This window comes from Camelina sativa, chromosome 10 (assembly GCF_030686135.1).
Source record: "Camelina sativa cultivar CO46 ecotype springtype chromosome 10, ASM3068613v1".
Taxonomy (NCBI): Eukaryota; Viridiplantae; Streptophyta; class Magnoliopsida; order Brassicales; family Brassicaceae; genus Camelina; species Camelina sativa.
This window is the reverse complement of record NC_141889.1, coordinates 1,173,679-1,193,805: the sequence shown is the minus strand read 5'-3', so window position 1 is coordinate 1,193,805 and position 20,127 is coordinate 1,173,679. Positions and strand designations below refer to the sequence as shown.

The window sequence follows — 20,127 nt, the reverse complement described above, 5'->3', positions numbered from 1 at the left end:
AAATTTTTTATAAGATAATATTTTATTACTATCATCAATCATATATAATTTTCACCAAAATATATCATTATAAACCTAGTAACTGTCAAGACAAAATAAGAAAATAAAATTTTAAGAGAAAAAGAAGTGAATATGATCGAATCGAAGTAACAAACTGAAACAATAAAATATTAAATTCTAAATGGGCCGTGGAATATAAACAAAATGGGCCCAAGGTCCAAAGCACACTTAAGCTGATCACATCTCCATGAAATATAGAAGTAACCAAACATCCCACGATGCCAACCAAAAAGGAGCATGCCTCTTTTGCATCGTCAACAGAACTATAATGAAGGGAAGAAGCTATCATCACAAGCATATGTAATTGGGATCAAACACTGAATCATCCCTATTAAGACAACCATTGAGAATAGAATCAAACAATATGGATAGATGCATGATGCATCATGAGATAAGCAGAGGAATATGGAGAAAGAAACCAGTTTAGTGACCTGATGCTTTTCTCTTATAAAAAACCTCGCCTATCTATAACAAAAGACAAGGCCTTCGACTTAAAGCATAGATGTCAGCGTCACTAGGAAGATGAGCACATTACTTGAAACCTAAAACATCCAATAAAATAAGACCAAATCATGTTGAAAACTCCCTGATGGCATAGTCCAAACCTCAAAATTCAGTTAATAGAAAAAGAAGAGATAGCTGACACAAGCTTAAACTTAGCAGAATTAGGAGAAGCTAGTGAGGAAAATATATGAAAACAAACTCGTTTGAATATCCCCTATATATTAATACGTAAGCATTTTGAGAAAAATGCCGAGATGTCGTCGTTGGAGAGCTCCAAACACTTTTTAGCAATTTACCCCTATTTGGTAATATTATTTACAATAAATGTCATTATATGTTTAACCAAAAAATAATAATAATAAATATTTACAATAAACGCCATTATATGTTCAACTAAGGTGTAGTTTTAAAAACATTTAAAATGTAACATCTAATTTTATTAGTCAAAATAGTTATTCATCAAATAATATACAAAAAAAATTTTCCCAAACACCAAAAATAGAAATGACTGTAGCAAAAAAATCAGCAAATTAAAATAAAAATTTGAACTTAATAGTACTCATATCTTTACATTTTATGTAAATGCATATTACACTTCTTAAAATTTCCAAAATTTTTAAAATATCTTTTTTTTTCTTTTCATTTAATCATTTATCATGTTTCAGTAAATTGCACAAAAGACATGTTGCCATAAATAATAATATTTTCTCGATTACGTTAAAACTTTTTCAGGTTCAAAGATTTCACGGGTGAGACGTATTTTGACACGCAATAAACAAAAATTTGAATTAAAAAATACTTTAAATTAGATATTATGTTTGACACAAACAGATATTAATTCAATAATTATAATTTACTCATAATAATTTTATTTAAATTGATTTATTCTGCACATTAGTGCGGGTTGTTACCTAGTTGATGATTATAGATACAAAGGAGAAGTCATATGTAACATACCTCACTCACCAACACGGCCTTGAACCTCCACGATCAAACACAAAAATTTATTCAAAGAAAAACATTAGCTGATCACAAAAACACTACAAATCAAATAAAGGGAAACTGAGACATAACAAAACAGAGGAACTTGTGGTTGTAATAGAGAAGATGATAATAAAAAGATGTTGCACAGAAGAAACCTAAACAGATGACATACCAGAAGAAAGATTTATCATATCATTCCCGGTGCCTCTACGATCTGCATGAGAGAGAGATAAATATTATGCTAAGATTTATCAAATCCGTCCCGGTGTCTCCACAATCTGCATCAAAGAGAGAGATATTTTCAGACTTACGCGTACCACCTCAAAGACTTGAAAACAAAAAAGACACTGAAAACAAAAAAGAAGCTAAAAGGAGAAAGTTTAAGAAACAAACTCCTCTAGGAAAGGATTTGTGGATCATCTCTCATCTGAATGAGTGTTACAGCAAGAACATCTGGGAAACACAAGAAACAGAGGAAAAAGGTTTATCGATGCGAGGAAACCTGAAAATTAAACTCCCACAATGTTCTCTCTTTGAGCCTCCCACACAACAATCCAGGTGCCTCAACGATCTGCATGAAAGAGGGACTGAGATGTTAATTCACTTATATAGAGAAAAAAAAAAATCTGCTAAGAGGAAGCTACCTGAAGATGTAGCGCAGAGAAGAAAAAAAGATCCATCAAAGCATCCTCCTCCACAATCTAAAATAACAGAGCGAAGAGAGGTAAAAATCGCATGAAAATAATAAAAAAGCCTTGAAGGATTCAGTTTAGAAATCTAACCCTAGAAGAATAACATGAATGAGAGTGACAAGGATCCGTCAAAGCCATCACCGAACAATCGTAGAATCCTCCTCCACAAATCTAAACCAACACAACAAAAACGACAAGTAACATGTAATTAGAAAGAACACCATCAAACCAAACTGAAAATTCAGAAGCTAATAGAGATGCGTTTAGAGCAAGGAGGAACCCGTGAGAATGCCTGAAGACGTAGCAGCATGTAGAAGAAGGTAATGATCAGATCAATAATTTGCTTCCAAAACACCTGCAAGAGGAAGAAAGAAATGTAAGGTACAAAACATATAAAAGAAGTAAAATATGTGTTAAGAGGTACAGAACAAAACCCCTGAAGAGTGAAGTCGTTGCATAGAGAAGGAGCGTTTCCATCAAAGCCGTCACTGATTGATATAAAACATCATCCAAAACCTGGAAAAAACAAACAGAACAATAAGTTAGAAACCAAACCCTTAGAAAAGAAACAAGCAAGTGAAAAGCCATATAATTTGAAGATACCACACATCATTTTCTAACTTGTTACCTGGTCCACAAGCTTATAGTTGTGAGTAGTATACTCCATTCCAATTGGAACCCATGAGAACGCCTGAAGAAGAGTAGTCAAAGCCATCACTGATTAATAAAATCATCATCCAAAACCTGAAACAACAGAAAAACAACAAGTAAATAACATGTAGCTAGAACAAAAAAACCACAGAAACAAAGAGAATATTCAGAAACAAATAATAGAGATGTGTTTAGAGCAAGGAACCCATGAGAACGCTGGAGGAGGATTAGTCAAAGCCATCAATATTGATAGAGAAAAGCATCATCCAAAACCTGAAACAACAAAAACGACAAATAAATAACATGTAACTAGAAGAAAAAAACAACATAAAGAAAGTGAATATTCAGAAACAAATAATAGAGATGCGTTTAGAGCAAGGAACCTATACAAACGCCTGAGGACGATCAGTCAAAGCCATCACTTGTCGATAAAAGCATCATCCAGAACCTGAAATAACAGAGCGAAGAGGTAAAAGTCGCATGAACATAATAAACAGAGTGACTAAAAATGATATGATAAAAATGAAAATCCTGGTGACAAAAATGCTCTTACCAATCTCCTAAGCACTGCATCATCCAACTTCTGTGGCTTGTTACTTGTTAGTAGCTCCTGCAAAACATTACATCCAAGTTAATGATTAGGGCAAGCAAAAACAGAATATATATGCCAACAGAGTGAAGACTGGATTTAATAAAGACTAGATTAGGAGGAGTCATACCAATGCTAATCACCAAATTATCAGGATAAGAAGTCACGAACCATCAAACTGGATACTGAATTATTCTGATTTCAACCTTCTGCTTGCTTCATTCTCAGTGATCGACCTTGTCGACATTACATTATCTATCTGAGAATCAGAGTACGGTTCTCTACATAAACAAGGATCAAAAATAGGATATTAGTATACAATTAATGCCTTAACAAATACAGAAACATATCACTTAAAAATCTACAAACATCACAGTCACCTTCCACATTTAGGATAACAAAAAAGAAGAGAAAGAAGCAAGACAGATACCTTATTCCCGGACACTCCAACAACTAAAATATGAACACCATTGATGCCAGAAACAAGCCAAACATAGCTACAACCATCCCGTGCAACTAATCCTTAGATTACAGATCATAACTCGCTTGCAAAATACCTACAAAACGAAGAAAGAAAACGTAAGGTACAAAACAAAACAAAAAGAAGTAAAAGACGAGTAAAGAGGAAGAACAAATTAAACTCCTGAAGATCACCTATATAGCACAGAGAAGAAGTGCGTCCATCAAAGCCATCAATGATCGATAAAAGCATCATCCAAAACCTGAAATAACATAACAAAGAAGTAAAAATCACATGAACATACTAAAAACTCTTAAAAGATTCAGTTCAGAAACTTTGAAACCAAACCTTAAAAGAGCAATATGAATGAGAGAGACCAGGATCAGTCAAAGCCATCACCGATCAATCGTAAGATCCTCCTCCACTAATCTAAACAACAAAACAAAAACGAAAAGTAATTAGTAAATTCAGAAGCTAATAGAGATGCATTTAGAGCAAGGAGGAACCCGTGAGAATGCCTGAAGACGTAGCAGCTGCATTGAGAAGAAGGTAATGATCAGATCAATAAATTGCTTCCAAAAGACCTGCAAGAGGAAGAAAGAAACGTAAGGTACAAAACATATAAAAGAAGTAAAAGATGTGTTAAGAGGTACAGAGCAAAACCCCTGAAGAGTGAAGACGTTTCCATCAAAGCCATCATTGATTGATCTAAACATCATCCAAACCTGGAAAAACAAAAAAACAGAACAACAAGTTAGAAACCAAACCCTACAAAAAAAAACAAGCAAGTAACTGTAGTGTACACTCGATCATGTATCGGTGAAGACTTGCTTCTGGTACCCTTGTTTAACCGGTTAACATATGGTTAACACAAACCATTCTAATTCTTAATAAATTTCACCTATACTCTATAATATGCTCTGTTTTTTTTTTCTCTGCTCTGATTGAGATGCAGAAAGGGAGAGGAGGAACGATGCCATATGATGATGCAACGGAAGCTGAGAGGTATTCTCTATAAAGATGATAACATCAGTCCATTTTGTATTTTTTTTAACTCTGGAGAATCAATCGTATGTGTGACTCTAGGCCGAATTACAGTTCCACTGGAGCAGCAAGCAAAGATGTGTAAAGACATATACATCTAACTGGGGTAATGTTTAGTTTAATATATGCCGTGATATTTCTTCTGTATAGGGAGGTTTGTAACATTGATTTTGTTTTGTGTAGTTGAAAATTACTAACTACAGTAGTAATTCTCTGTTGTGGTAAATGGTAATAATTGGTCGCTTCTATAGATTTATCTTTTCCTTGAATGTTTCGAGTTTCCAAATAAGACCAACATTCAAGGTTTTCTCATTACCAACGTTTGTATTCTTAGATTCATCCTCTTTCTTCAAATGCTAGTTCATGGTTTATGGATGTATTTAAAGTGGGTGCTTAAACCTAGTGACTCACTAAAGCCTAGCTAGAGACTCACTAAACGTGAACATAAGAAGTCAACATAAGAAATAATGTTTTGTGGTTTTTAGGGTTCTAGCTGTGTTTGGGCCTACAGAAGTGATTTTGGCCGAACAGAAAATGTTTAGTTGGTTTTGTTGTGGCCCATTCGTAGAAGTAGTTTTGATGTACTCTAAGTTAGCTAAGTACAAACGTTGGAAGTTGCTAGGTTTGATTCTGAACAGTGGAGAGTTGTTGAGAGTTTGCTGGAGCCTAAACCCAAGTGATCCTAGGTGTGAGTGACGTCTAGAGTTAAGGTGAAAAGATGTATGCAAGTGTATGTGTAGTTAGTAAGAACTCTATTAGGTATGTGTACATGTGTAAGAAGATTTTTAAGGTTATGGATGTAATGAAATGAAACAAGTTTTAACAAAAATCGATTTAATTTCTAAGAGAAAAGAATGGAAAAAGTAAAGAGTGAGTGATAGCATACCTGAAGATAGGGCAAGAGTTCAACATGGTATCAGAGCTCAACTTGATCCTCCTAGGAGCCTGTTAAAGCAAGAAACAAGAAAAAGTGTAAGAAGTCAGAACAAGAGTTACAACAAAGATAGAACCAAAGAAAAGAAAAAGAGATCAGAAATGGGGATAAACCTGCAATTATCTCAACTTGTTGCAGTGTTTGATGGCAAGAATGAAAACCACACTCATGAATAAAGATCTCTGGGACTGGGATGTTGTCAAAGATGGAGAACAAAGCCGAACCTATAACTCCTAGAGCAGAAAAAGAAAAAGATACTTGGAAGGCTTTTAAAACCAAAGACATTGCTGCTCTTCAACTCATTTAGCATGCTGTAGCAGACATCGTCTTTGATAAAATCCTCTCTGCAACTTAAGCACATCAAGCCTGGAAAATCTTGAGCAATCCTACGTACCAAGGTAATGAAAAAGTCAAAACTGTTAAACTTCAATTAGTCTCTAAGAAGAGAGTTCGAAAATCTGAAGATAAAATAAGGAGAAAAAGTCAAAAGCATATTCTGATAGGATCCAAGCCGTAGCAAATCAAATGAGAGCATTAGGAGAAGGCAAATCTAACTTCGATTTAGTTGTCAAAATGCTTGCTTTCTATGCCTAAAAGCTATGCTTCCTTTATCCTCTCTCTAATGAAAGAAACTAAAGATCTAAAGACTGTCACTTACGCTGAACTAATTGGCTCCTTGGAAGCACACGGGAATCCAATGCTCCAAAAGCACACGAGAGCGACGGCATTGACTGTGAGCTGAAACTAGACGTCCCCAGCGAACAACCTACAAATTAGAAGTCACAAAAAGTTAAAGGTTGAAATATCGAATAATCATAATTGACTGCAAGAAACGCATTCAAAAGAGCAACTTTTTATATACAACTACAAGAATTCGAGATAGTAAACCAAGACAGTTTTAAACTTACCGTTGAATACCTTTGAGTAGGAAAGCAACCAATTAACAGAAGGAAAATGTTTTCTCTGGGATACCTTTGTCCAAAACCCCGAAGACCTGCAAAAGAAAAGGAAAACATAAACAATAAGAGGACAAGTAAACATTAACATGTAATTATAATGGAAGATAGGGATTAGGGAAGTAGCAATGAACGACATTACTAAGGGTTGCGGAAGTCACAGGATTTGAAAAGTCTCCTCCAGGAGATGCACAACTGTAACACTTCCATCACGTTCTGGTCCACCCAAGACATTTTCCTTTACCAGCATCAACAGTTGTAACGATTTAATAATGTACTATTCCCCATATATAATAACCACGTCGGTCCATAAGCAAGCTGCAAACTGAAATCATCATCAGAAAACACAATTCATAGAACATATGTTAAGATAAAGTTTCTGTCAAAGATCTGAAATATCTGATAAATTCACAGGACCTTAAAACAAATAATTGGTTACCAAAATCAGACTGAGACCATCGAGAAAGTAAGTAAATTTGAATTGATGATAAAACAGAAGATGAGTGGTTGTGGTATACATATGATCATCAGGAAGACTGTTGTCGATAAGAAGCTTCTGAAGCTCATTAAGAGAAATCTTTATAGCCTCTCATGATTTGGGATCTGAATTAAAAATCATCAAGATATTAGTAACCAATTAATGTGAGAATCATTTAAGTACAAAAGGTTGTGGGTGTCAAAAGTTGAAAAAACCTTAGTAACAGATAGCATTCTGCAAACTAGGAACCGAGAGAGAGTAGTGATCTGCTGCGTTGTCTCCAATGCCATATTTTAACCTGAAAATTATTAAGATGTAATTAGAAGAAGGTAAAAAAACACAGAACCAAAGTAAAAATTCAGAAACAAAGAAAGGAGATGGGTTTAGAGCAAGGAAACAAGAGTTACCATATCTAGAACCAGAAAAGAAAAAGAGATCTGAGATGGCGATAAAGCTACAATTTTCTAAACTTGTTGCAGTCTTTGATGGACAGAAGAATTACGAGTTCTTGTCTGCTAGAATGAAAAGTGAAAACCACACTCATGAATAAAGATCTATGGGATGTTGCCAAAGATGGAGAACAATTTCATATGGTTTGCAACAGCATTTCTAACTTGTTACCTGGTCGGAAACCTTGTAGCTGTGACTGTGGGTTCGCATACACTCCATTCCAATGTACAGAGATGGCAAATAACACCTGGAACAAGATAATATCAAGATTCAACCTGCAAAAAACACATTTTGTCAACGTTATCAGACGACTACTACAATGCTTCACGGCTAAGAATGTATCATTATGGACACAAGCTTACAGATTTTCAGTCACTAGTTTTAAAGAGAACAAGAGTAACGTGATTACCCTGTCAATAGCCTAGCGGGAGCGAGATAGGCAGCCATGGCTTGGTTACCCTCCTCTTGGGCGGCAAAAGAATTACCAAAACCTATCCAAGCAAGAGAACACACAATAAAACACATCAAGAGAATCTGAAAAACTCAATAAGACACATAACAGAGGTAATTGTGGTTGTAACATGTAAGTCATTTGAGAAATAGAACAGAGGTAAAGAAGGGAGCACTTCACAGAAAAAAAAAAAAACCCACCATGAGAAACCAACAGAGATAGATGTAACATGAGAAACCAACAGAGATAGGTGTAACAGATAGTTACCTGATGCTTCTCTCTTATAGAAGTGAACAACAGGGTACGCTGCTTGAAACGTAGATGCTAGCTCACTAGAAAGATCAGGGGCATTACTGTTAACCTGCAAAATTCAAAAACATAGCAAAAACTCAATAACATGGCAAAAGGGCACTATCACAAATACGATGGAACATGAGAAACCAACAGAGATATAGGGCAAGAGACCAGTTAGTAACCTGATGTTTCTCTTTTCAAACCCTCCCACACATTAATCCTTGTACCTCGACTGCCTGCATCAAAGAGACAAAGGTATTTAATTTCACTTATATAGAAAGACAGAAAAAAATCGGTTAAGAGAAAGAACACTACCTGAAGAAGATGTAGGGCAGAGAAGAAAACGATCCATCAGAACCATCACCGACCAGCAAAGCATCCTCCAAGAGGTAAGAATCAAATGAACATAAGAATATGATCAAATACTAGAAATAGGTGCAGCATGATTGATAGATACATAAAAAAAAAAAGGGGACAGAGACCAGTTAGTAACCTGTTTCCAAGATGATTTTGTCACAATATGCAGTTCAAAGAAATTCCTTTCACAATGTGCTAAGACTGATCATATTCTATATATCTCTGAGAGAAGAGGTCATTTAGTCACGACATTGATATCAATACAACGATAAGTGACACGTACCTGGACAATTTCATTAAGATCCTTCCCTCTGCAACACCTCTCTGGCCTTTCTCCTGATCTTGATGATATCTGGATCGAACTTCTCATAGAAAATCTCAATGCCTGAAGAACAGAAAATAAAGGCAAGTTTTTATATACAACTACAAGAATTCGAGATAGTAAACCAAGACAGTTTTAAACTGAGAATATATTAGCATACCGTTGAATACTTTTGAGAAGGAAAGCAACCAATTAACAGAAGACCTGCAGAAGAGAAGGAAAACATAAACAATAAGGACAAGTAAACAAAACAAAAACGACAAGTACGTAATAATGACATGTAATTCAATAAAGAAAACCAAAAGTGAAATAACAGAAGCTATATATAACCAGCGATCAATCATATAGTGCACCATGCCACCACAATCTACAAAAACAGAGGGACTAAGTAAAATTAAGATTTAGAGATCAAACCGTAGGAGAAGTAAGTAAACACTAAACAGAGCGATGATGATCGGATAAAAGATTTGATTCCAAAACACCTGCAAAACGAAGAGTAAACTTAACTTACTCAGGGAACCAAAAAGAAAAATCAGAGACGCATTATTAAGAAGAAGAATAACAGACAGTGCGAGAGATGCGTTGAGAGCAAGTAACCTGTGGCCTAAAGACATATCAAGGAGAAGAACTAATACGCGCGGGATGATCTTTATCATAATTCGCTTCTGAAATACCTGCAAGAAGAAGCAATAAACGTAATTAAGAACAAAAACGAAAACAAAAACAAAAGTAGAAGAAAGTGTAAAGAGAAAGAACAAAACCCCTGCAGTTGTTGGCACAGAGAAAAGCCATAACTGATCGCATCATCCAACACCTGAAAGAACATAAGAACCAACAAGTAAATAGAATGAACATATATAAAAGAACCGAACCAAACCCTAGTAAAAAAAAACAAGCACGTAGAAGCGAAAGAACACTACCTGAAGATGTAGCCCAGGAGAAGAGTCTTTACTCTTCATCTAAGACATCACTGATTCATCCAAAACCTGAAATAATACAACGACACAAGTAAATCACATGAACACATTAAAAAAAAAAAAAAAAACAACCGACGCAATTTAGAAACCGAAAACCCTAGAAGAATAACATGAATTAGAGTGACAACGATCATTCAAAGCCCATCAGCGATCAATCGTAGTATCCTCCAGAAACCTAAATCAACAAAAATAAGAGAAGCGTTAAAGAAGAAAAATAACAGAACAAAGAAGATGTAAAAATCGGGAGAGAGAGACCAAAACCCCTGAAGATGTTGGCACAGAGAAAAGCCATAACTGATCGCATCATCCAAAACCTGAAACAACATAAGAGCCAACAAGTAAATAGCATGAACATATATATAAAACAACGGATGCAATTGAAGTTAGAAACCAAACCCTAGATAGAAGATCTGAAGTATGCAGCACCACCTAATTAAACAAATAATTGGTTTCCAAAATCAGAGTGAGACCTGCAAAGACAAAAAAAAACAGAGTTATGTTACAAACAAACATCGAGAAAGTAAGTAAATTTGAATCGATGATAAAACAGAAGATGAGTGGTTGTGGTATACATATCATCAGGAAAACTGTTGTCGATAAGAAGCTTCTGAAGCTCATTAAGAGAAATCTTTATAGCCTCTCATGATTTGGGATCTGAATTAAAAATCATCAAGGTCTTCGTAACCAATTAATGTGAGAATCATTCAAGTAGAAAAGGTTGTGGGTGTGAAAAAACCTTAGTAACAGTTAGCATTCTGCAAACTAGGAACCGAGAGAGAGTAGTGATCTGCTGCGTTGTCTCCAATGCCATATTTTCACCTGGAAAATTATTAACATGTAATTAGAAGAAGGTAAAAAAAACACAGAACCAAAGTACAAATTCAGAAACAAAGAAAAGAGATGGGTTTAGAGCAAGGAACCCGTGAGAACGCTAGAGGATGATCAGTCAAAGCCATCACTGATTGTTAAAAGCATCATCGAAAACCTGAAATAACAAAATAGACAAGTAAACATTAACATGAACTGCTATTATACATAATAGTACATCTAGAATGAAGTGTTATACTAGATTGGAATAGAGTTAAAAAGAGAAAAAAACCTATGACGTTACCATAATAGACAATTACATCTTTAGCATCACCAAGCATCAAGAGACACTGATCCTATTCATTCAATTCGTCCTGAAAAAGATACAGAAGTTAGCCGATAAAAAACCTCTTAAACCATCCATTCAAAGCTTGACAACAAACAATGAATCAAAGGCATCACCGATTAATCATAGCATACTCCACAAAATTTAAATCAACTAAACAAAAACGACAAGTAAGTAATAATAATATGTAATTCAATTAAGGAAACCAAAAGTGAAAATTTAGAAGCTCTATATAACCAGTGATCAATCATATGCCACCACAATCTACAAAAACAGAGGGACTAAGTAAAAGGAAGATTTAGGAATCAAACCGTAGGAGAATTAAGTAAACAGAGCGATGATGATCGGATAAAAGATTTGATTCCAAAACACCTGCAAAACGAAGAATAAACGTAAGAACGAAAACGACAAGAACAAAAGTAAAAGAAAGTGTAAATTAAGAGAAAGAACAAAACCCCTGAAGATGTTGGCACAGAGAAAAGCCATAACTGATCGCATCATCCAAAACCTGAAACAACATAAGAGCCAACCAACAAGTAAATAGCATGAACATATATATAAAACAACCGATGCAAGTTAGAAACCAAACCCTAGAAGAAGAAAAAAACAGAACCAACAACCGATGCGATTGAGAAACCAAACCCTAGAAGAATAACATGAATTAGGGTGACAACGATCATTCAAAGCCCATCAGCGATCAATCGTAGTATCCTCCAGAAACCTAAATCAACAAAAGTAACAGAATCGTTAAAGAAGAAAAATAACAGAACAAACAAAGATGTAAAAATTGGGAGAGAGACCAAAACCCTAGAAGAAGAAGAAGAAGAAGAAGAAGAATGAACGGAGATGATCGGATTAGAAACGAAATCAGAGAGACGCGCATCGGGTCATCACTGGCACCACACAACAAATCACAGAGAGACGTAGTAACGAAGAACCAAAAAAAAAAAGGAAAGAAGATGTGATGCTAGTCAAAGTGTAGAGCGTTATATTTATAGATAAATGTTTATGACGGTCATGATTAGGGTTAGGATTTGATATTTCCTTTTCTATTTGGTCTTTTCCTTTTCCTAATTTCCCTTCTTACTATTTTATTTTAGACTTTTAATTTGAAATCAATTAGGTGATAAAATAAACAATTTAATTATGTGTTGGGCCGACTAATGGGCCTTTAACACCGTCCCACATAACCGGACGTGAAACCCAAAAAAGCAAGCAGTCAGTCTGCCAAGTCAATATCAAAAGAGAGAATGTTCAAAGATTAACATCGCCAATTATATACATCCAGCGTCCGGTATCTTCTAATTTCCCCTGATTTAATTTAGGCTTCTTCCTCTTGTATATATTGGTCATTCTTTTGATACAATTGTAGTAACAACCCACCGCAAACCACGAACAACATCAGACCACGTATGAGCATTTATACCACAGTAACAGACAGAGCATCACTCAAAAGGAATCATAAAAATCACATACTCAACCACAAAAACGATTTTGACATGTTCAACGAGATCAAGTACAGTACAGAAAACATATTCAACCAAAAAACACATGCTCTTGAAGTTGATTCATGGTCTTGACAAGCTCAACTTCAAAACAGGTTAACTATATATATCCTAACTAGGATTGGGATAAAATCATAGGAACAACTATAATTGGCAATATAGCTTGAGATAATTTATTTTAACACTTAATTTGAAGGTAAAATTATTTTAACACGTACTTTGAAGGGTAGTAGTCTTTCACCAAATTGCACGCCATTAATTAGATAGAGCTCATTTGATTTGCCAAGTTCCATGGCAGCGACCAAATTGTACCCAAGGTACACTTCAAATGGAAAGGATCTTTCTCAAGGATCTGTCACATAAGACCAAAAGAGATCACATTGCTATAATCATTTAAGTTTCATATTGCTCAAAAAATTTAGTATTAGCAGTATTATTTTCATCAGCCCATTCCCCTTGGCTCTCCAAAATAAATACATGTTACCATGCGACGTCATACTTAAATATCCACTACAGAACGAGAAAGACAAAACTAAGCAGAGTTATGTTACAAACAAACATATCAAAAGTAAGTAAAACTGAATCGATGATACGACAGAAGATGAGTAGTTTTGGCATACAGATCAAGAACATAATAACAAGATCAAACAAAAGGAATATATGGTGCACCTTAAACAAAAAATTGGTTGCCAAAATCAGACTGACACCTGCAACGACAAAACAAAGTGAGTTATGTTACCAACAAAATTTTATCGACCATTAGACACAAGACTTAGTTGTGGCATAATAACACATCGTAATCGCTTACAAAAGGAATTAAGTATTGGAGACAGAAGACTGAGTTGCAGTTGTCATACTTCAAGTAATCAATTCCCTGAAATTTGATCCCAAGTATTGTTACATCTACTCACTGCCTGAAAATCAAGCAAGCTGCAAAATGAAATCATCATCAGAAAAACATTATTCACAGGACATATACTAAGATAAAGTTTCAATCAAAGATAGTATGCAGCACCTTGAACAAATGATTGGTTTCCACAATCAGACGGAGACCTGCAACAACAAAACAAAGCAGAGTAATGTTACAAACATCGAGAAAGTAAAATTGAATCGATGATAAGACAGAAAATGAGTAATTGTGGCATACATATTATCAGGAAGACTGTTGTCGATAAGAAGCTTCTGGAGCTAAAGAGAAATACCAAAATAAAAATCATCAAATTTTTTGCTACCAATGTGAATCATTCAGGCAAAGGCCAAACACCCTAAGTTTATGTCTACTTTAGTAGTAACATGAAAAAAGCTTGTGCCTATCTATACTTTCATGTCTGATGTTAGGTTCTGCATAAAGTATAAAGAAAAAGAGTTTGGTATCATCTTATGTTTGAAGCCTTATAAAAAGTTCCAAAGGTACATAAGTTTTAACTACAGAAATAAAATCCACGAAGCAAACTAACAGACATCAAGACAAATGAGATAGGGACTTTGGTTTTCAGACAGCTTTAGGTTGGATTTGTTCGAAGTCGAAAACCTCAAACATGAGCCTCCGGACATCAGGTTTTCCATAGATGGTATAGGCAAGACCATGAATGGCTTGTTGAACAGCGGTTGTTGCCGGGTTTCTTAGTCTCCGGTTATGTTCATACCGATCATGAACCTCCTCTGAGTATATTATAAAGTTGTGAAGACGTTTTTCTCTAAGATACCGGCCACAGAATTTGTTCATTAATAGACGTCGATGCTTCTCTTGCAACCACTTCCCTGGTGCGTCCAAGTGCTTCATTAACAATCGTTCTGCCATTGCTATATCCTGCATGATCCCATAACGAAAAAAACCAGGTTAAACAACAACAAAAAAAGGAAACATTCTTTTGAATCTTTTTAGATGAGAGATCTTCATTCTCACCTGTATCTTCTGTCCTACGTATTCTAGCCGCTCAAAACAAAACCGCGGGTGTTCAAACTTGTGTTTTGAAGGATGCAAGAAGCAGAGCTGTGTGATTTCAGGTAAGTGAAAAAGGGTTAGAGAAGGGAAGTAATATAATGCATGACAAAAGCCAGGAGTAGCCGCTTTTTGTACCTGTAAACCGAGTCCAAGTTCGATGTTTCTTGCTTCGGTTATTTCCTTGATTCTATCATTCATCGGTAAAGGGTATCCAAGGGTCTGCATAACTTTGGGTTTGCTGTCAAAATCCCATATGTTCCCTCTGAAACGATGCATTCCCGGAGGAACACACGCTCTGAATAGTCTCGGGTGTGCGAATAAAGCATCTTCAGGAGGCTGAAGAAACAGAAAACAAAATATAAAGGAATCAATCTTCTTCAATAAAGCAAAGAAGTTAACTGTGGTTTTGTAGCTTGTTCCTCTATATTATTACCCTGTAAGTAGCAATATCTTGCCAAGCTAGCTTTTTGCCTTCAAATTCAACAGAAACATAATCTACATCCTCGAGCTGTCTCCTGCTTCGAGGCTGACATTCATCAGCATCTGGGTCCATCCCAAACACCTCAAAAAGTACACGGTACACTTCTGGCATCCCATAGCATAGATAGATGGCACCAAACAAAGCCCAGAACACAGATCTACCCAGAAGAACAAACCAAATTAACAGGGATAAGTACATGACATTTATGAGATATTGGGATGCTCAGATTCATCGAGTTTTCAGACATTAATATAATCAAATGGTAAGCCTGAGCTAGATATATATAAGTACCAGCTATCATACAGCCATTGGAATCGAATTGTTGGAACTTCGGTTTATCATATTTAGACTACAAATAACTAAATGCTTATACCAATGATGAAACACTACAAACAGATAAGCACAGATCAGCTAACTACATCAAGAACTAGTTTAAGTCACCTTTGAAGGGTTAACTTATATAAAGTTAAAGCTGGCAATGGCACAACAACTAAGATATCAAACTCATGGTGAGGACTTAGGCTTTTTAAAACACAGAAACTAATATCCAAAACAAGTTCTTGAGAGGATTGAGATCATATACTAGTTCCTCCTACTACATATATCACAATTTTAACACATTGAAGCTAAAGTCTCAGCTCAAAGCAACGAAACAGTGGAATAACTCAACTGAAACCATCATCATCATCCAAAGCAGAGGCAATGAGAAAGAAAGAAAGAAAGAAAGAAAGAAGAGAGAAACTTACTTAACCGGAGGCTCACGCTCTTTTCTAATCAACTTATCCATATCATCATAAGGAAAGATGAGATTTTGCAAGCTCGCAGCTTTAACCCACTTTGGTAGATACCTCTTCCCAATCAAAGCAAACACTCTCTCCCTCATAGGCCCTGGAGATTCCCTCGGATACCTCTGCAAGAAAAACTCAGTAAGAGCAAGCTCAAGCACATACTGACCCAGAAACCAAAGCCTCGAGTGCCCATTCTTCACATGCCGCGCACGTGCCCTGTCACACGACGGATGCTGGAAAGCAAGATACAGCAACGTATCGAAATGTTTCGCAGGGTTATCATCTCCTAAGCTCTCCGAAGGCTCCAGAGAATACCCTAACGCTTGTTTGACTTCAAGAAGATACTCATCGATCCATGTTTTATCAGCGTTGTTAAGCTTTGAAGATGGGAGACAAGAGCTGAGTAAAGGAAACGACTTTAGTGACAATTGTGGACTATTGAGGAATCTCTCAGCTAATTTCTTGTCGTCTAATGGTGGCCTTAAGATGAATCGTTTCGGTGGAACTTTCTTCTTCGGTCCTGTCGCTGTTTTACGCTGAGCTAGCTCCTTGAGAAGACGCTGAGGACTGTCTCGTGGGAGACCTTGATGAGTCTCCGCCGTCACGGAAGCGCAAATCCGGAGATTCTGGAATCTGGGTTTTGTGAGGTTTAGTTGGGTTTTAGATGGGAAGTGTGAAATTGAAGAAGAGAATGAGATTTCAGGTGCTGAAGATGAACAAATGCGAAGGAGAGAAGATGATGAAGATGAAGAACAAAGCTCCATCAAATTTTCGAGTTGAGAACACTTCTGCTCGCGCAAAAGACGCGATTTTGCAGTAGCAGTACGAAGGATTTTGGCAATGGCAAACGAAGATTGCAGAGTTCTTCCATGGATAAGGTCGTGGCGGGGAGATTTTTTTTTCTTGGATCGAGGTTTGAGGCCCATAAAGCCCATTAAAATGCCCAATAATAAAAAGCAAGACCCATGAGACACGGAGTCTGTGTTTAGTAGGATGAAGTAAGTGATCAGTAGGAAATCCGAAAGTGGATTTATATTTGTTTATATTTAAAATCAATTCCTTTTTTTTTTTTTGGGATCTCCTCTGTCACATTGGATACTTTATCTATAGCATGCAGATTGCAGAGTAACTTTAATTTGGAAGAAGCTGAAAAGTGAAAACTGATTTATGAACGATTTTTTTGCACCTTGTGTGCTTTCTTCAGATCTAGCTGATTATGAGTCTTTCCGAGCCTTTCACCGGTGATAGTTTCAAAGGTTTCGGAACGGCTTCAAACTCGGATCTTCTCCAATTTCGGCGAGATTTCCCCTGAGCGTCGTCTCTTTTTGGTTTATGATGGTCAACCGCGATTTGCCCTGTCTCGTCAATGGCTTTATTGAGCGAAATTTCAGATCTGGTTCTTCTTGGCCTTGGTCGTTTACGGTGATGGACGAGTTGTTGGTTTCTACTGCAGCCGAGATGTTTTTGCCTCCTCTCCTGTAACATTTGGCATTTGTATTCTTCTGTCCTGATAGTGCTGCCCTAGGTCTTTTTGTTTAGAAAGTATTTAGGTTTAACCTTGGCTACATTCTCATCAAGTCAAACTCGTTTGGTATATCCCCAGTTTGCTTGGTGGTGGCTCTAGTTATCTTTGTTGATTCAGTTCTTAGTCATTTATTTTCGGTTGTTGATATGTATGAGGTTTTGAATCTGGAATTTCGCTCTACCTCTTCTTAGAGTCCTCTTGCTGTTTTGAGATTAGTTTTTGCTTTAGGTCCGTTCTTGGTGTGAGCCATTTGGATGGTATTTTGTTGCTAAGTCACCTACTAGCCTTCCGCCGAGTTTCCTTTTGGAAGTTTTAGAGTTAGGTATTAGTCGAAGCAGTGGAATCGTTCTCTACTTCTTCTCTTGCGAGGACGTCGTCAGTTTTAAGTCTGTAGGTGGCTGAAGTTGGCTCGACGAGTGTCCGCGTGTAAAAATAGTTGATCTTGTGTGGTCTGTCTCCAGTCGATTTTAAGGCTTTGGCCTTGTCCCTAGTGTTTTTATTTCTCTCTAATCGGCTGTTGAGGTGTGCTGGAAGTTGTATTTGTGTCTCTGGTCGTGTCGGGTTCCTGCTTCTTCTCTGTTGTTTTGCTTTCTAGTAGTCTTCGGTGTGAGGTTATCTGGTCTTCTAGTGCTCTTGTCATTTACAGGTTTTATAGGGAAGCTTTGTTGGAATCTCTCATTCCTTTGTTCAATATAGAACTTAGTTCCTTTTCTTCTTCATGTATTATCGTTTGTTTGTAATCTAATTCCTTTCTTTTGGGGCTTTGTTTCTCTCTTGTGAGCTAATAACTTTGGGGATATTATTGTAATCCGTCAGCATATGTTGTTCTCGTTTGAGTTTTGTATTCTCGTTGTTGTAATTTACTTTGGTGAGAAACCAAGCTTATTAATAAAATTTTAGATGACCAAAAAACGATTTTTTGCACCTTTGTATTATAGGGAATATGTAATAGTATGTAATCATGACAAATTGACAATAGAGTAGAAATATTTTATTTGACAATAATATGTAATCTGTGATATTTTATTTTTAAAAATATTACACTTTGGAGGAAAAAAAGATTCCTTTTGTGTATGTCTCTTTTTCTCTCAATCACGTGGCACATGATAAATCCGATTTTGTATAGAAAAAAAATATATATATATACTCCCGCCTGTCAAAAAAAAAAAACTAGAAGACGTACGTACGAGCCATCCTATTTTGGTCTTTTTAACAACCATATGAATTATTTAATACAACCATTGTATTTATGCGCATTTTCATGCTCTAGGTTAGACACTAGAAGACGTATACATGACTACGTGTGTTTCTATTTTTCTATCCTACAAAGAAACACTTCATCGAATATTTTTTTGGAAAGCCCTTTGTATTTTTAATAAATTGAATCTAGATCTAATTTGTGACAGATTTTTGTATATTGTACACAAAAGAAAAATACTGGAAATGAGATGCTCTCTTTCTATCAATAGCTAAGTAAATTATTAGCGTTATAACTCTCATCATATATCATAAGCACGGCTATAATTAATCAATGAAACTAAAATTTAAATAAGTCACCAACAAATATCAACAGTTATCCTAGATATATAAAAAATGCGATGAAATTAAGGAAGTAACGTAAAGACTATAATTATACAAGTATACTCGTTGTCGTTGACGTGACGAAAAAAGCTTATACAATTACACTCGCGAGTTATCCAAGATCGATCAAAATCTTCGCTATGTTAGTTATTATTAATAACTTATTAATGGCAAGATGCATTTTAAAGACTAAACGATATTTATGTACTACAATGAGAAATCATAATCCTGATATTGACTTGACTCTTATATAGAAGCATAACAAAACATATTGTTTTTGGCTATAGTATATTTAATAATGTTTTGTACGACGACACTACATGTAGATTAATTATTTAAAGACAACGTGCATGTCTTTTTTTTCCTTTGATGCGGGCCTTTTAGCAGAAGAACGCTACGCACATATAAATAAAGCTTTTTTTTTGGCAACATATAAATAAAGCTTTGAAAAAATTAAATAATTAGCTAATTATGGCCTGACTTGTTTAACCCTATATATCCAGAATGAACATTATATTCAAAACAGATCTTTCCACAACGTAACTATATATTATATATAGATCTTTTGTTATTTTTTATTGTTGTTGTCTTCTGATCTGTTCCTTCTTCTTTTGTATGCATGTGTGATTACTTGTTTTTTTTTTTTCTGTTGGGTTAAAGGAATATTCGTGGAAGACAATTCAACCATTTGTTTTGCATGTGAAAATAAATCAATGAATAAAATTTAGATCCTTTTAATCAAATCACAATCGATTAGATAACTTTTCATGTTTTCTCGATCGATAAGATAACGAATAGCTTTCATTAGGAAATTAAAGAAATATAAAATATTCGAGCAAAAAAAAAAAGAAATATAAAATAAATGACAAATAACAGAAAGAAGCGTGATTGCCTTTACTTGCATGCATATGCAGTAAGTAGTAGCTCTTTTTTGAATGACTGTTTT

General features: G+C 35.6%; 2 protein-coding genes across 16 annotated transcripts; both read right to left on the bottom strand.

Annotated features, from left to right (window-relative positions):
* Positions 1–48: 48 nt before the first annotated feature.
* LOC104716371 (uncharacterized) lies at positions 49–14,119 on the bottom strand. Of its 15 annotated transcripts, XM_087468173.1 has the most exons (53): positions 14,009–14,119; positions 13,877–13,914; positions 13,670–13,791; positions 13,531–13,568; positions 13,080–13,213; positions 11,946–12,077; positions 11,812–11,864; positions 11,668–11,728; positions 11,315–11,384; positions 11,124–11,188; positions 10,940–11,022; positions 10,776–10,857; positions 10,600–10,673; positions 10,465–10,517; positions 10,314–10,378; positions 10,147–10,212; positions 9,988–10,040; positions 9,824–9,900; positions 9,641–9,708; positions 9,387–9,430; positions 9,188–9,289; positions 8,863–8,927; positions 8,730–8,783; positions 8,521–8,614; positions 8,212–8,293; positions 7,974–8,077; positions 7,760–7,864; positions 7,568–7,650; positions 7,393–7,477; positions 7,012–7,199; positions 6,827–6,912; positions 6,577–6,684; positions 6,032–6,304; positions 5,871–5,929; positions 4,604–4,665; positions 4,459–4,524; positions 4,289–4,369; positions 4,135–4,202; positions 3,911–4,037; positions 3,611–3,761; positions 3,445–3,501; positions 3,275–3,339; positions 3,097–3,164; positions 2,869–2,984; positions 2,675–2,756; positions 2,521–2,595; positions 2,331–2,411; positions 2,193–2,249; positions 2,051–2,119; positions 1,721–1,826; positions 1,522–1,546; positions 492–602; positions 49–388 (listed from the first exon to the last, which is right to left on the bottom strand). In XM_087468173.1, the coding sequence occupies exons 18-23, from the start codon at positions 9,880–9,882 to the stop codon at positions 8,762–8,764; spliced, it is 360 nt and encodes a 119-aa protein (XP_087324299.1). In that variant the 5' UTR covers positions 9,883–9,900; positions 9,988–10,040; positions 10,147–10,212; positions 10,314–10,378; positions 10,465–10,517; positions 10,600–10,673; positions 10,776–10,857; positions 10,940–11,022; positions 11,124–11,188; positions 11,315–11,384; positions 11,668–11,728; positions 11,812–11,864; positions 11,946–12,077; positions 13,080–13,213; positions 13,531–13,568; positions 13,670–13,791; positions 13,877–13,914; positions 14,009–14,119; the 3' UTR covers positions 49–388; positions 492–602; positions 1,522–1,546; positions 1,721–1,826; positions 2,051–2,119; positions 2,193–2,249; positions 2,331–2,411; positions 2,521–2,595; positions 2,675–2,756; positions 2,869–2,984; positions 3,097–3,164; positions 3,275–3,339; positions 3,445–3,501; positions 3,611–3,761; positions 3,911–4,037; positions 4,135–4,202; positions 4,289–4,369; positions 4,459–4,524; positions 4,604–4,665; positions 5,871–5,929; positions 6,032–6,304; positions 6,577–6,684; positions 6,827–6,912; positions 7,012–7,199; positions 7,393–7,477; positions 7,568–7,650; positions 7,760–7,864; positions 7,974–8,077; positions 8,212–8,293; positions 8,521–8,614; positions 8,730–8,761. The 15 variants fall into 15 exon arrangements, with proteins under 15 accessions (XP_087324299.1, XP_087324297.1, XP_087324298.1 ...); XM_087468171.1 differs by lacking the exons at positions 13,080–13,213; positions 13,531–13,568; positions 13,670–13,791; positions 13,877–13,914; positions 14,009–14,119 and adding an exon at positions 12,163–12,322 and having other exon boundaries at positions 10,459–10,517; positions 11,999–12,077; XM_087468172.1 differs by lacking the exons at positions 13,531–13,568; positions 13,670–13,791; positions 13,877–13,914; positions 14,009–14,119 and having other exon boundaries at positions 10,314–10,517; positions 11,970–12,077; positions 13,080–13,203.
* A 108-nt stretch (positions 14,120–14,227) lies between these two features.
* Positions 14,228–17,036, bottom strand: LOC104716369 (ribonuclease III domain-containing protein RNC1, chloroplastic). Its single transcript, XM_010433750.3, has 5 exons — positions 16,034–17,036; positions 15,240–15,444; positions 14,942–15,142; positions 14,768–14,854; positions 14,228–14,671 (listed from the first exon to the last, which is right to left on the bottom strand). The coding sequence occupies exons 1-5, from the start codon at positions 17,008–17,010 to the stop codon at positions 14,354–14,356; spliced, it is 1,788 nt and encodes a 595-aa protein (XP_010432052.2). The 5' UTR covers positions 17,011–17,036; the 3' UTR covers positions 14,228–14,353.
* Between the last annotated feature and the right edge of the window lie 3,091 nt (positions 17,037–20,127).

Coding starts and splice junctions, on each gene's coding strand:
- LOC104716371 (XM_087468173.1), bottom strand. CDS start 9,882: ATGATAAAGATCATCCCGCGCGTATTAGTTCTTCTCCTTGATATGTCT. Junction 9,290..9,386: donor CTTCTCAAAAGTATTCAACG/GTATGCTAATAT, acceptor TCTGTTCTTCAG/GCATTGAGATTTTCTATGAG. Junction 8,928..9,187: donor ATCTTAATGAAATTGTCCAG/GTACGTGTCACT, acceptor TACCTCTTGGAG/GATGCTTTGCTGGTCGGTGA.
- LOC104716369 (XM_010433750.3), bottom strand. CDS start 17,010: ATGGGCTTTATGGGCCTCAAACCTCGATCCAAGAAAAAAAAATCTCCC. Junction 15,445..16,033: donor GAGCGTGAGCCTCCGGTTAA/GTAAGTTTCTCT, acceptor TCTTCTGGGTAG/ATCTGTGTTCTGGGCTTTGT. Junction 14,672..14,767: donor ACGTAGGACAGAAGATACAG/GTGAGAATGAAG, acceptor GGGATCATGCAG/GATATAGCAATGGCAGAACG.